The sequence below is a fragment of the Tribolium madens genome, unplaced genomic scaffold (assembly GCF_015345945.1).
Source record: "Tribolium madens isolate multiple individuals breed KSU strain unplaced genomic scaffold, Tmad_KSU_1.1 Scaffold_20;HRSCAF=117;Tcas5.2_LG4, whole genome shotgun sequence".
Classification (NCBI taxonomy): Eukaryota; Metazoa; Arthropoda; class Insecta; order Coleoptera; family Tenebrionidae; genus Tribolium; species Tribolium madens.
In genome coordinates this window covers 3,041,728-3,056,306 of record NW_025400985.1, presented here as the reverse complement: position 1 = coordinate 3,056,306, position 14,579 = coordinate 3,041,728, and the positions used below count along the sequence as shown (strand labels likewise).

The 14,579-nt window shown below is 30.7% G+C and overlaps 2 protein-coding genes across 3 annotated transcripts; one reads left to right on the top strand and one right to left on the bottom strand.

Annotated features, from left to right (window-relative positions):
• Positions 1-37: 37 nt before the first annotated feature.
• LOC123005828 (histone PARylation factor 1) lies at positions 38-1,814 on the bottom strand. Its single transcript, XM_044399822.1, has 4 exons — positions 1,541-1,814; positions 716-1,491; positions 468-668; positions 38-420 (listed from the first exon to the last, which is right to left on the bottom strand). The coding sequence occupies exons 1-4, from the start codon at positions 1,676-1,678 to the stop codon at positions 84-86; spliced, it is 1,452 nt and encodes a 483-aa protein (XP_044255757.1). The 5' UTR covers positions 1,679-1,814; the 3' UTR covers positions 38-83.
• A 3,071-nt stretch (positions 1,815-4,885) lies between these two features.
• LOC123005827 (transient receptor potential cation channel protein painless-like) lies at positions 4,886-13,721 on the top strand. Of its 2 annotated transcripts, none has more exons than XM_044399820.1 (2): positions 4,886-5,250; positions 10,751-13,721. In XM_044399820.1, exon 2 carries the CDS (start codon positions 10,758-10,760, stop codon positions 13,494-13,496), a length of 2,739 nt encoding a protein of 912 aa, XP_044255755.1. In that variant the 5' UTR covers positions 4,886-5,250; positions 10,751-10,757; the 3' UTR covers positions 13,497-13,721. The 2 variants fall into 2 exon arrangements, with proteins under 2 accessions (XP_044255755.1, XP_044255756.1); XM_044399821.1 differs by having other exon boundaries at positions 4,886-5,254.
• Positions 13,722-14,579: the final 858 nt, after the last annotated feature.

Genomic DNA, 14,579 nt, shown 5'->3' with positions numbered 1-14,579 from the left:
TCCAATTTTGGGTAAAGTAATAAATGATACATTAAGTAAGAAATTTTATTTGAGAATAAGTTAATTAAACTACAATGAGAATTCTACAAAATACTTAAATTACACCCTTTTTTCCTGTTGCTCATATGAGTTTCAGCGATTTTGGCAAAAGCTTCTTTATTTAATAATTTGTATGAATTTGAAAGAAACTGCGCAATTGTCGAATTTAAACTATCAATCCCGTGAAACAACAATTCCCAACCAAGTTTAACACCTGTACCAAAATCGCATTCATCTAAAGCTATATTCGCGTACGTTAAAACTGGTTGCAAATCAGACAAAAATTTCGCTTTTTGTTCAGGAGAAGCTTTATCTAATTTGTTCAAAAGAATCATTAAATCTTTATCCCCCATTGCCAAGTCGCGGTACCCCAATTGGGTCCTAGAAATCAGTTAATTAACAAAAACAAAATAAATCAAACAACTTACTTCTTATTATATGGAACAACAAGTCCAATTTTGTTGAATGTTTTAGCTACAACTTTATTTTCTCTCTTCTTGATTTTCTCACTGTGTAAAGTAGTACTCAGTTTTAATTCTTCAGCCTTGGCTTTAATGAGTGGTAGAAATTTTCCGACATGCATTTTTTTAAAAGGATCACCGATCTGTTTTAACTCCCCTAAATACAAACTATTTCAAGTCTAAAGTTAGAAAATGATACAAAATTGAAACTTTACCAAACGGCCGCAAAAATGTTGTCACCCATTTTTGTGAAAATACCATCTTTGGTACCATGATTACTAACCAGCAATTGGGGTAGTTCATTTGGAGAATCATAAAAGTAACCAATGTGGTAACCACTTGAGTTATCTCCTCGAAGTACAGTTAGTAGTTCTGGAGTATCATAATAATATCGCCAATGTCTTAAATAATCCTCTGATGGTTTTCTAACATGTTTAAATTTACCAGCAAGAACATCAAAAGGCCCAACTAATTCTAAATTGACGCTTTTTAAAGCATTACTTGGGTCATTTGGTTTTAATTTCTTGCACAACTCCCAAAATTCATAAAAATCGTTAGGGAGATCTACTAAAAATCTGGACTTGATAAATGCTTTAGGATCAAAAGGTGTATTTTTATCCGTTTCACTATTGTCATCAATTTGTTTTATTTCATTTGTGTTTTCTGGAGTAGATTTTTGTTCTACTTTACTATCATCTTCAGCTTCTGACCCGCTTGAAGAAATACACTCTTTTTTCTTCACTGGCCCTAATTCTATTGAACTGCCTTCAGTGATATTACTTGAGTTTTCTAAAGTAGACACTTTTTGGTCTATTTTACCATCATCATTATCTTCTTCTTCTGACCCACTTGGAGAAATACACTCTTTTTTCTTCGCTTGTTCTAATTTTGCAGAATTATCTTCAGTGTTATTCTGTGAGAAATTAGCAGCACTTGGACCACTATCGTCGTCTAATTTAATCTTTTTTGGGGGATGTTTTTGAGAGTGATCCTTATAAAAATTAGCGGTAATATAACAACTTGTGAGTATTAATATTTACCTTGCGTTTATTTTTTTTAGGAGGGTGTTTATATTTACTTCGGTGTTCGGCATTTTTTTGGTAACACTTGTCCCCATACCTGCAGGGTGTTCTAGGATCATTTTTGTATTTTTCTAACGAAGAAGTAACGTCAGACATAGAGCTTATTAATTTCTGTATGAGATTAAAATCAACTTAATTTACAAACAAAACCCCAAGGTTAAACCGCAAAAACGCAAAAATAAACTCGATGACACAAATGTAAAACAGAGGTTAGGATTTGTTGACAACTTGTTTCGCGCTGTTTTTAGAATTTTATGCTACACAAACTGCATGGGTATTTTACTGGTTGCCTATTACATAACATACATTTAAAAAATGTTTGTGTACAGGGTTATTCACGTAAGATGACGAGCCGGAGAAAGAAAAAATGCAACCCTAAATACAATTTACTAAGCACATATTGATTTTTGGTAATCGAAAATGAAATCAGGAATCTAAGTACCCACAGTGGCAGACACGAAATTTTGGACATCAAACCTATGTCAGTTCAAAAATGTCAATGTAAGCTAGGCTTTATTGTCATTATGATTGACATTTGAAACTAAAACTTGAAACGTCGATTTTCCGAAACATTAATACCAGCAATACGTGTTTTTATATAAGTTCAATAAATTATTTTGATTTGTTGTCATTTTTTTTTCTAGCTATCGGGATAAAAAATACAAAAACCGAAAGTGGGTTAGTTGCCTAAGGCCCGTTTTACATTTTTATGTAAGTCGAATGGCAAAAAATTCCGTGTCCGCCTGTAATTTTTGACAATGTCGATCTGAAATTGCGAAAATAAATTGAAAAAAACTGGTTCTTGGAGTGAACATTTTTGTCAATTTTCAAATAGGTATATAATTTTGTTTTATTTCTTTTAATTTCGATGGCTAAAAAAGAAAGATAAATAGATAATGACGCCACAATAATAATTATATTGAATTGAAATAGAAAAATATAGTACATAATTGATAAATTACTATTCTTTGTATTTTGAGATTTTTGCATTTTTAGTATTTTTACATAAAACTACAAAATTACAGTTTTCAAAAACTATTTACTCTATCATCCCGTAGATGGCAAGTCTCTAGTCAGTTTCAAAATGTACCATCGGAAGAATTTGTCGCTCGAAGCTGTTCAAAGAAAAAAAAAATTTTTTTTTAACAAAAACAGTAAACAATTTGTTTTTTTTTACAATTGGATGTTGTTCCTGAATTAAATTAGTACCTCACATATACAGTAACACATAGTTTTTATCTCATTTTAACGGATTGCAAAATTCAATAGTGTTTATTTTTTTATAAAAAAACGTATACCTAATTCAAATTGTATAAAAAAATACAGTTATATAAGTAGGTAATCTGGAATACGCCAAAAATAAATAACAAACTTTTTCCGTACAGTTTTTTTATAAAAAATAAAATGTCCAAAAAATAGAGTTTTTTTTAATCATTTTTAAACGACAAGGACAAAAAATTTCAAATTAATATATATGATGTTCCGTTTTTATTGTTAATGGGTTTTTCCAATATGTCCGAAACCAACCTCTTTGACACCTTGTTTGGTCAACCGCCCATTCTGATAGTTATCATTTATTTGTTGTTTTTGAATATTTTTTTAGTTTTGTTGTTTTATTAAAGAAGTTTATAAATTTATTTATTTATTTTTTATTATTATTATATTTAATTGTTTATATTAAAAGTTTTTTATTTGATCACTAACCAAACCCCCCTCCCCCACCAGTTGAAACTTCTAGATCCTAATTAAAAATTTTAACATTTCATCTTGGAATTTGTTTAGGTGTACCAAATTATCTGATTTTTCTATTCTATTTTGAAATATGTATTAGAAAAAACTCTTTAAAAAACGCACCCCTTTTAGAGCGTGCAGCTCCTTACATAGCATTTTTCGAAGCCTGTTTAGAGGAAACTTTTGTATTAAAATTAAATATTCTATCATCTGTTTAAATTTGTAACAAAAAAAACGGAACAACCTGTATATAGTGCTGTTAAGGCCTTCAAAAAGTTATGACAATTTTTTCATAAGTTTTGAAGTACGATTTGTTTTTTTATTCAGTATAGTTCAACCTTAATTCTCTACAACTTTGTCCTTTACACTACTTTACTGTTTTTAATCGTATTCGCAGCGTTTTCAAAAAGAGTAAAAATATGAGGAAAAGCAAAAACATCAGTTTTTTAAATCATTATTGTTTTCAGAAAAAAAATTGATATAATTTTATTTCTTACTGTGAAGTATTTAATGGCCTAAAAATAAGTAACTTTTTTATTTCGTTTTTCGTTACTCTTAATTTATAGACACGCTACTTAGACTATTTATAATCGAAAATGACACCAATAGATTGATTTAAAAAAAAATTTTAATTGAAAATAGAGCTATGTTCAGCAATACAGGATGTGTCAGAATTCACGGCCCAGAGAAAAATTTCAAGTAAGATAAGATACCAGAAACATGGAAAAAATGTTTAAAAAAATCTGAGATTTGATTTGACATTTATTTTTTGACATTTGACATTTTTTATGTCTATTTAATAATACTGATGATCTTGTATATGTTTTTTTTATAATTATTTAGTAAAGATACAAAAATTTTGCCAATAAAAGCAACAAATAACATTAAACAAAGTTACAATTTAGGATACAGCTTCCTTGTTTCCTCTTCTAGTAGTCTATAGCAAAAAAACTTGGAAAATTATTTTTCCAACAGAAATAAACAGAATCAAAGTGCAAAATTTAAACTTTCTTAACTTCGAAATTGTTATAGATAGAATTTTTTAAACATTTTTCCATGTTCCTGGTATCTTACCTTACATGGCATTTTTTTCTGGGGCGCGAGTTCTGGCGCACTCTGTATAAAAAGCTCACGGTATACCTAAAATTTATGTTTGTATATAAAATTTCGATAATTTTAAGTACCTATGTAATTAAAAATGTGCGTCTACCACATGAAGTGTTTCACAACATAAACGTAATAAGAAAGTTATTCAAAAATATTTTTTTTATAAATTTCATTAATATTGTCACGTTGCTCCCATGGCAAATTTAAGAAAAAAACAACAAAAAAGCTCTTTACCCCGACACAGGTCCTAATCTTTAAAGTTAAAATCGAGAAGTGTTTTTAACTTTTAAGGGTTGAAATTTATACCAAATGAGAGCTACGTAATTATATTTAATTTCAATTTGGTCGGATAAGTTTAAGATCCTGTGTGCATTATTCTGCTGTATTATTAATTATTATTATTATAATTATTACAACAGCCATCGCATCGCGTCCCACCATACAATCCAAGTATGGAGAACTTCGTAAAAATCGACTGCTGTTCGGACTGTTCACTTCTCACTTGTTGCGAAGGTTTTGTAGTGTGACAACTGCGGAAAATGTTTTGAAATGTGATTTTAAAACGTAAATCAGGTGGTTTTCATGAAGAAAAAAGTGACTTTAGCTGTGCTGTGAGCGATCGTGTGTTCAAATTTGGCGGAGAAATGAGTGCTTCACCACCATTCCCTAATTGATTACGGGGAATAGCCATCGAATTATCAAATTTTATCTTGGGTGTGCTATCATTTTGTTGCATGTTTTTAGAACGAACTGTACTCATTATTGTGCTGATCTAATAAAACAAGTGGTTCATTTAGAGATCCGGTCCAGAGACCACCGCCTCTTGACACGTAGGTAGATCATATTATTGTCGATTTCATCACTTCCGGTTTTTTGACCAAAATTAACGAAAGTTGTCGATTGATGCAATGTTGCCATTGGCCATATACGCTCAATGACGTGAAAAGTCTGTGCTGTCATTTAAATAAATAACGCCTTTTTCCTTACTGTGGCAAAAAATGATATTTTGCATAGATTTTAACTATAACATTCACAAAATAGGGTTTCTTCCATGTGTATCAACAAAATTGTTATAATATAAATCGTTTTTTTTGTGTCGTAATAGTGTAGATGCTTTTCTAATTCTTAGTTTTCTCCAAAATTGACCATTGTTAATTGCATAATTAAAGTAAACTTTCTATGATGTTCCAAAATAGTTGACACATTTTGAAAATTCAACCCAAAGGGGGTAATTATCTACCTACAAAAATATAATTAAAGGACATATTATTTATTTCGTTTTTATTATATCGGTGCACTTCTTATTTTGAAAAATCTGCATTTGTAGCAACACTGTTTATTCATAAGTTCAAATTTTAATAAACAAATAATTATAAAAAAACATACAGGCTGTCCCAACGGTCCGAAAAAGCTCTGTAACTTGTTTATGTTAGGAGATACAAACTTCTTTTTTTTTAGATTATAGTTGGGTTTCTGCTGCACATTTTAAAAATATTGCGGTTTATATACAGGCTGTCCCAATATAAAAAAAACACTAAAGTTATGTTTTTTTAAATGGAATCTACTCAGTTTGATTTTATTTTTGGATTCTACGCTAAATTACAAATAACTTTTATAGAGGTTGTTATCATTTATCTGTTATCAATTTTGATTTGTGGCGCTTTTTTACCAGAATTTTTGAAATGCAGGGGTCTGTCTAAAAATTCGTAACTTCTAAATGCTTGCACACAACTTAAATTAAGTAACGCCGTTTGATTCCTGAACGTTTACTGAACAACCTGCTCAGTCGCATGTGCCTACTGCGATTTTTTAAACATGACAAATTAAAAATGTCAAAAACTCATTTTTTTCAAATGGCACTTACAATTTATTATTGTACCAATCAAAAGATCTTTTGACAAGCTTTCCATCAATATAAGGTTTGTATAGTCTAGTGTTAAATTCTAAGTTACTATCCTAAATTAACTAAATTTCGAAAAACTTTTCTGTTTTGAACAATAAAAATAGAGTGGGCCTTATGCACAAAAAAAATTAGGACAGAAAATAAACAAAAGTATGGAATTGGAAATTCTTTGCTGCAAGAAAATGTACAATATTGTGCACAATTGAGTTACAGAGAAAATTAGGCAAAATCTAACATATCGCACAGTTTAGTAGAAAAATGTAAAAACATTAAAAATTAAAAAAAACAAAACATTAAAGCTATTTTACAATTTTCTTTATAACAGATGCTCAAAAATATTAGTAGTAGTCGTCGTCTAAAAGATAGTCTAACACGACTTAGCATATCTGCATTTATTAAATGGAATGTATCGCGTCTTCTTTGTTTCATATCCTCCGTAGTTGTTGGTCTCACTTTATACACATTTTTATAGAATTTTTTAAATCCAGCGGCAGTCTTGCATTTGGGTATTTTTATTTGTAGACCCTTTGAGCCAATAAAATATTACGATCCGCTTCACCAAGACTGTATACCATGTTAATGAGTTCTTGACGAGTAAAATTTATTTTGGGACTTATAATCTTCACAATAAAATTGACAGATTGCAACAATGACAGAAGCCCACTCGATTTTTATTGTCCAAAACAGAAAAGTTTTTCGAAATTTAGTTAATTTAGGATAGCAACTTAGAATTTTACACTAAACTATACAAACCTTATATTGATGGAAAGCTTGTCAAAAGATCTGGTACAATAATAAATAGAAGGTGCCATTTGAAAAAAATTAGTTTTTGACATTTTTAATTTGTCATGTTTAAAAAATCGCAGTAGGCACATGCTACTGAGCAGGTTGTTGAGTAAACCTTCAGGAATCAAACGGCGTTACTTAATTTAAGTTGTGTGCAAGCATTTAGAAGTTACGAATTTTTAGACAGACCCCTGCATTTCAAAAATTCTGGTAAAAAAGCGCCACAAATCAAAATTGATAACAGATAAATGAAAACAACCTCTATAAAAGTTATTTGTAATTTAGCGTAAAATCCAAAAATAAAATCAAACTGAGTAGATTCCATTAAAAAAAACACAACTTTAGTGTTTTTTTAATATTGGGACACCCTGTATATAAACCGCAATATTTTTAAAATGTGCAGCAGAAACGCAGCTATAATCTAAAAAAAAGAAAAAGTCAATATCTCTTAAAATAAACAAGTTATAGAGCGTTTTCAGACCGTTGGGACAGCCTGTATACAAGATTATCAGTATTATTAAATAAAAAAAATGTCAAATGTTAAATTTTTTGACAGATAGAATTGTTTAAACATTTTTTCCATGTTCTTGGTACCTTATCTTACTTTTTTTTTTCTCTGGGCCACGATTTGTGACACTCTTTTTTTGTGATTTACTCAAAAATGGATTTTAATGGTGGATCAAACATCTAAGAAAAAAAGTAGAGCTGAGAAATTTTCTATTAATTATTGTTATGTCTCGTTCTTAACTATAAAATCTGCACACGTTTAAGTACTTTATTCAAATATTCTTTATTTGGGGGCCTTACGAACAAATACATCCGTGAAACGTATTAGGTAGTGCGAATCATTAAAAAACATAAACAATAGTATGTTTCATGTTTTAAGTTCATTCCTCTACACATTTGTCTAAGTGTGTCATACGTAAAATTTCTTCAAAATTTAAGTTACGCGCTTCTTAAGTAATTATATGTAAAAATAATAAATAGGTACTTATTTAGTTCCATTTTTTTGTTATTCAAATATGTACATATTTTAATATTTAACATTTGTAGTTAAAGCTTCCAAAAACACATTCAAACCTCTGATTATGTATGATTATTGATTTATTTCTCGAAAATAGTGGTTAAAATAGAAAATATAAGTATTTAAAATAGTTGGTTATTTTAATCTTATTTATTTATTTTTATTTATTTATTTAAGTTAATAAGTACTTTAAATAACTAAATAACTGTTATTGAGCTTAATAAAAAAAAACTTATTTTAGGTAGGTACTTAAATGAGTCAGTAAAATAGGTATTTTTAGGAGTGTATAAAAAAAGTTGATAATATGTATATTTTTTGCAGATGCGGATTTGCTAATTAACTTTCTTTAAATAAAGTCCCCACTTTTGTACGACACACCATCTTAGAGAAAAACAAGGATTTTTAAATCGTGGACAAACCATAATTCCGAAAAGCACCTCAATAAGTTATTTTAATAAGTTCTAGTTTTCTTAGAAAGCATTTTCGGACATACAAAGTGAATAAAAAGTATTTGTCTTCAGAAAATAATAATTAATAAAAATTAAAGTGTCATAAAACTGTAGATCTAATCTTTTTTCTATATTGGCCTAAAAAATCACCTCCCTCACCCCGAAATTATTTAGTGTATTTTCCAGACATCTTGTAAAGGCTGTTTTTTTATTACAGAATCGTATTTACTTTTTTTTTTTATCAAATTTCTGTTTTTTTTTTATAACGTGAATGTTCCAAATTTTAAAATTATATTAAATAATTATTTTCTTTTCCAACATGTCATGAGTCGAAGAGGTGATTTTTCCATTTTCTTTTAGCCATTTTGCTAATTTTTAGTGCAAAAAAGATATTAATTTTTATTAAATGAAACAATATTTTTTTTCGAGTAAATAAGACTTTTTTTAAGTATACAGGTGTTCCGTTTTTATTGTTACAAATTTACACAGGAGACAGAATATTTAATTTTAACACAAAAATTTCCTATGAACATGTAAAACGATACGCAAGGGAGCTACACCCCCTCAAAGGGGTGCGTCTTTTAATGGGTTTTTCTCAATATTTCCGAAACAATTTTAGATAAAATTACACATGATAACTTTTATACACCTAAACAAATTCAAAGATAAAATGTTGAAATTTTTAATCAGGGGCTTTCTAAAATGGGTGGGTTTAGGGTAAAAAGTACTCTACTTTGGCTGTAGTTTCCAGCCACTTTTAGCAACAACATTCTAAATTTCATAGTTTTTCATAAAAAAGGTCCAATAAAATTAAAAATGAAATTTGTTTTACCGTTTAGGACGCCCCTGATTAAAAATTTCGACATTTCATCTTGGAATTCGTTTAGCTGTACCAAATTTTGTAATTTTGTCTATTCTGAATTATTGGGAAAAACCCTTTAAAAAATGCATCCTTTTTAAGGGGTGTAGTTTCACAGCATTTTTTGAAATATGTTCACATATAGGAAACTTTTGTCTTAAAATTGAATATTCATCCATTTAAGTTTGTAACAATAAAAACGAAACACCCTGTATATTTATTGCAAAATAAAATTCAACTTAATTCTAATTAGTTTAATTTAAAATTAAAGTTTTCGGCGGATGACAATTGCGGATTAAATAATAATCTTTAATCCTTTCTACTCTCGCTAAGAAAACTTCAAAGGTCAAGAAGAACTGTTTATTATTTTAGAAACTATAAAAAGAGTTTTATTTTTACAAAATATGTACTTTTTTGCGAGAAGAAAACGCGTTCAGATTTTTTATGGATGGCCCAGACTCATACTGTTCAAGATTTTTTCTCATTTTTTTATTTTTGTTTTATTTTTATATTTTCAATAATCGAAATATTCTGCACACACCTACTCAGATATTAATATTTGCATATAATTCGCTGTTTGCCGTTTTTATCGTGTATAATATAAACATATGAGTAGATTTATTAATTCTCTTTTTTTATTACATATACGAGGGCTGCTTTCTTTCTTTTGAGCCTAATACAGTAAAAAATGATTTTTCTAAAAAAAGCATACATATTTTCTAGTACGGTTAATAACTTTCTTTTCGAATGATATGTTACTTAATTTGTGTTGGATTCCATAAAAAGTTGATATTTAACATTATTTCAAATAGTTATGGAGCAACTGTGAAGTCAATACTTTTATGAGAAGTGTACTCATTTAAAATCCCTATTATTCTGAAGACATCACGAATCGATATCTAATTTAGACCATTGCGTTGTGAGACATTTATTATTACAGTAATCCAATCGATTTATTTGTTTTGAAGATAAATACAAACACTAAGCGAAACAAAGTACTTTTATTTAAGTGGCAATGTAACAGTAATATGGGGTTAGCAATATAAGCACGCAAACGCTGGACAGTTGTATAAATAATTTATAACTTAAGAGTAACATTAATATCGTATTCGTCAATAAATGATAAATGTTTCTGTTATTGATTAGATACTCCGAACATTATGGAATGATTACGAAGCGTAAAGTAAAATTTATATGTGTAACATTTTGAATAACTAATAATTCCTATGTGGGAGCCCATAAGCTAACAATTTTTTGGTTAGTGTCTTCGACTGATAATTTCTTACTGTGGTTAACTCATTTTTTTCAGATGAAACATGAGTGGCACAAACAAGAAAATGGATTTGATGCGGACCAACAGTATTTGTCCACCACCTGAAACTGTTCTTCTAGAAAGCGTCAAGAAGAACGATTTAGAAACTATCACAACCATAATAAAGGCAAACGCGACCCTTTTGCATCACCAATACCCTTACACGTCCAAAACCATCCTACCAGTAGCTTGTTCAGAACCTGATGTTGCTCCAATCACCGTCGAAACTTTGATTAATCTAGGAGCAGACGTCCAGGGCACTGCAGAATGGAAACCTCTACACTTAGCAGCCGAAAATCCCAACATCTCGATATTAGAAGTTATCATCAAATACCTCAAACCTGGCCAAATCAACGAAAAATTGGAAGGAAACACCGCGTTGCATACCCTGATCAAAGGAGAAGAAATTCAGGAAAACGAAGAAAATTTTTGTCGACATGTGGAGCTTCTTTTGCGATCTGGAATCGATGTTAACCAAGGTGATGGCAAGAATTTATCGGCTATTTTTTGGGCTGCCAAACGTGGTTACAAAAAAATCATAAAAGTTATTCTTGAAAAAAGTGTGCTTCATGTGGATTTGGACACTTGCAATTTGCGTAATAAAACTGCAAGGGATTTAATAATCGAAAAAAACTTGTACGAAGGGCCTTTACCGGAACGTATGTTGTATCAAGTGCCGAAAGACAAAATTTTCGGGTTAATCAAACAAGGAAAAGAAGACGAATTTATTTCCTATTTTGATACACTATCTTTGAATAATCCCTCTGATTTTGTTAATTTAGATGACGGTGTGCTAACACTTCTGCAATACAGTTGCGAAAAGGGGTTGACAAAAATAGTCAAATATCTCTTAGACAGGGGGGCCAACATCAATCTAGTCACAAAAAATCAAAAGAAACCTATAGATAGTGTTGCAGAGAACGGTTATTACGAAATTTTTCAGTTGTTATTAGACCACCCTGATGTGGAATTAACCACACAAACCCTTTGTTTCCTATTGAAACATTCCGACTGTTCAAAAATTGATAAAATCGATTATGAAAAATGTTGCAAAATGTTGTTAACTAAAATGGAGTCGAATAAATCTCTCATTGATATCAACGACGTAGATGAGTTAAAAAACACTCCTCTTCATTATTCGCTCCGGTATTGTGACACAACAACTACACAAAAATTACTCCAACTTGGGGCTTCTCTCGCTTGTAAAAATCATTTCGGAATAATGCCAATCGAAGACATCAAACCGGAATTACTCGAAAATCACCTCGATGACTGTGTCAAATTCAATCTCAAGAACAAAAATGACGAGAAATGCGATTTTGAAGTCGTTTTTGACTACCACACACTCCTACCCCCGAGGAAACCCAAAAGGCCCAAATTTGAAGAGTTTGATCCTGAATTTTTGTCCCAAAACAGTGTTGAACCTGAAACTGAAGTCATTGCTTACATGAGTAAAGCTCCAGAATTTCGAGCTTTACTCAAACACCCTCTTGTTGTAAGTTTCTTGTTTATGAAATGGCACCAAATCCGCTTATTGTTTTACACAAATCTGTTGTTTTATATTTTATTTGTGTTGTCTCTAGTTGTTTACATTTTTACGTATTATGCCAATTTCGACACATCGGATTGTTGTTTAACCTTCGGTAAAATCTCATGGGTTACGCTAAATTTAACATTTTGGATTTTGGTCTTGCGTGAGCTTTTCCAAGTCGCAGTATCATCAAGGAATTATTTTCTGAATTTCGAAAATTTGGTTGAAATTATTTTAATTGTGATAACTGGGATGATTTTATACATTGACTCACCTACTAGCGATACGAGGAGACAGTTGGCATCAGTGGCAATATTATTAGCTGCGTTTGAGTTGGTTTTAATGGTTGGCCAACATCCCAAATTGTCGACCAATGTTGTAATGTTGAAAACGGTTTCGGTTAATTTTTTCAAATTGCTTTTGTGGTATTCTTTGTTAATCATAGCGTTTGCTTTGAGTTTTTACATTTTATTTTCGAGAACAGAAGTGTCCCAAAGTGGGAACGGGACTGAGACGGGGGATGAAGATGATGTTTTCAAGGGGCCCGGAAAGTCTCTTTTTAAAACGATTGTTATGTTGACCGGGGAGTTCGATGCCGGATCGATCAATTTCCATACTTATCCGGTCACTAGTAAGATCATTTTTTCACTTTTTGTCTTTATGATTACTATTATTTTGCTCAATCTGTTGAATGGTTTAGCTGTTAGTGACACACAAACGATTAAAAACGATGCAGAGTTGGTGGGTCATATCTCAAGGGCTCAACACATTTATTACGTGGAAAGTATGTTACTTGGAAATATTTTACCAACATCTTTCATTCATGCTGTGCAAAGACTGTTCTGTTGCTTTCCTTGTGATTCCAGTTCGACGTACACGTTTTTTAAGCCTTTAGCTCGAAAAGTTTGTCTTTTTACACATAATTGCCAGTTAACTGTTTTACCTAACAATTACGGGAAAATATTTTGTGAATTTAATTCCTCTGCTAAACAACGACCAGATTCATTTGTAGCTTGCGCACGAAATTGTTCTGACACTTATCTGGATAAGAACACTGTCAAGAGGATTAATGATATTGTTAAAGCACGAAGAGAACGTGAAGAATTTCCCACAGTTAGCAGTGTAGAGAAATTATATGAAGAGATGGCGAGTATAAAAATAAAACTCGATAAAATTTTGGGAAGTCTTTCAACATATAAAAATGATTTTTAGTTTAGTTTTGTTATATTTTATTATTGTTGCCATATTTTATACAGTAAGGTGGAGGAGCTTTAGATGTGTCCTGGATTTCGATCCATATTTTCAGTATTTTATGTTTTATTAATTTTGTTCGTTCTGTAATATTGTAAACTTTAGTGTCCTTGTTTTATAATTACGTATTATGTATTTTAATGTGAATTTTATACATAAATAAATTAATAAAAAATAATAATAAAGTTTCTTGTAATTATTTCGTAAGCCTTTGATCATTTGATCAGATCTGCCTTAGGGTGTATTAACAAGAGTAAAAAAATATATCATGTACTTTGCTTTATTAAAAATTTAATTGAACGGACAGTTTGTTACAAGACATTCGATACGACATCTCTTCAATTCCCTATCAAATACTTTAAATAAGTCACAAGCCTTAATTTCTCTAACAATCACACCATTAATGTTTTTACATTCATAATATGCCTTGCAATTTGTTTCGAATGGAAACCGGCCAACTTGCACACATTTGAAAGAACCGTGGTCAGGTTGACATTTTTTCGACGGAACACAAATCTTTTTCTTCGCATCAAAAGCATGTCCTGGTGGACATCTATACTGTTTCAATTCATAATGGAAATTAAGGAATCTCCAAATACACTTATAAAACCTGTTGCAGTCAGTTGGATGAGGAAATATACCCGGTTTCTCACAAACTAATTGTTTTTCATTAGGACACTGGACTGGATTTATAGTACAGTGTTTGTTGTAAGAATCATAGAGTGTTCCAGGTAGGCAAACCATGGGTATGTCAATAATTTCAAAAATGGCATTTATGCACATGTGATATTTGTTGCAATCAAAAGGGTCGGGATACTTTCCAACACCAGGGCAAGTAAAAATAGGCGGTGAAATTGTAATTTCACTTGAAGTGACTTGGCTAGAAGATGTCGATTCAGTGGTAGTCGGGCTTCCAGTTGAGCTCTTAGACGACGTAAGTTCACTAGAAGTTGTCGATTCTGTTATTGTTGGACTTGCGGTTGAGCTCTCAGAAGAAGTAGTTTCGCTAGAAGACGTCGAATCTGTTATTGTTGGACTTGCGGT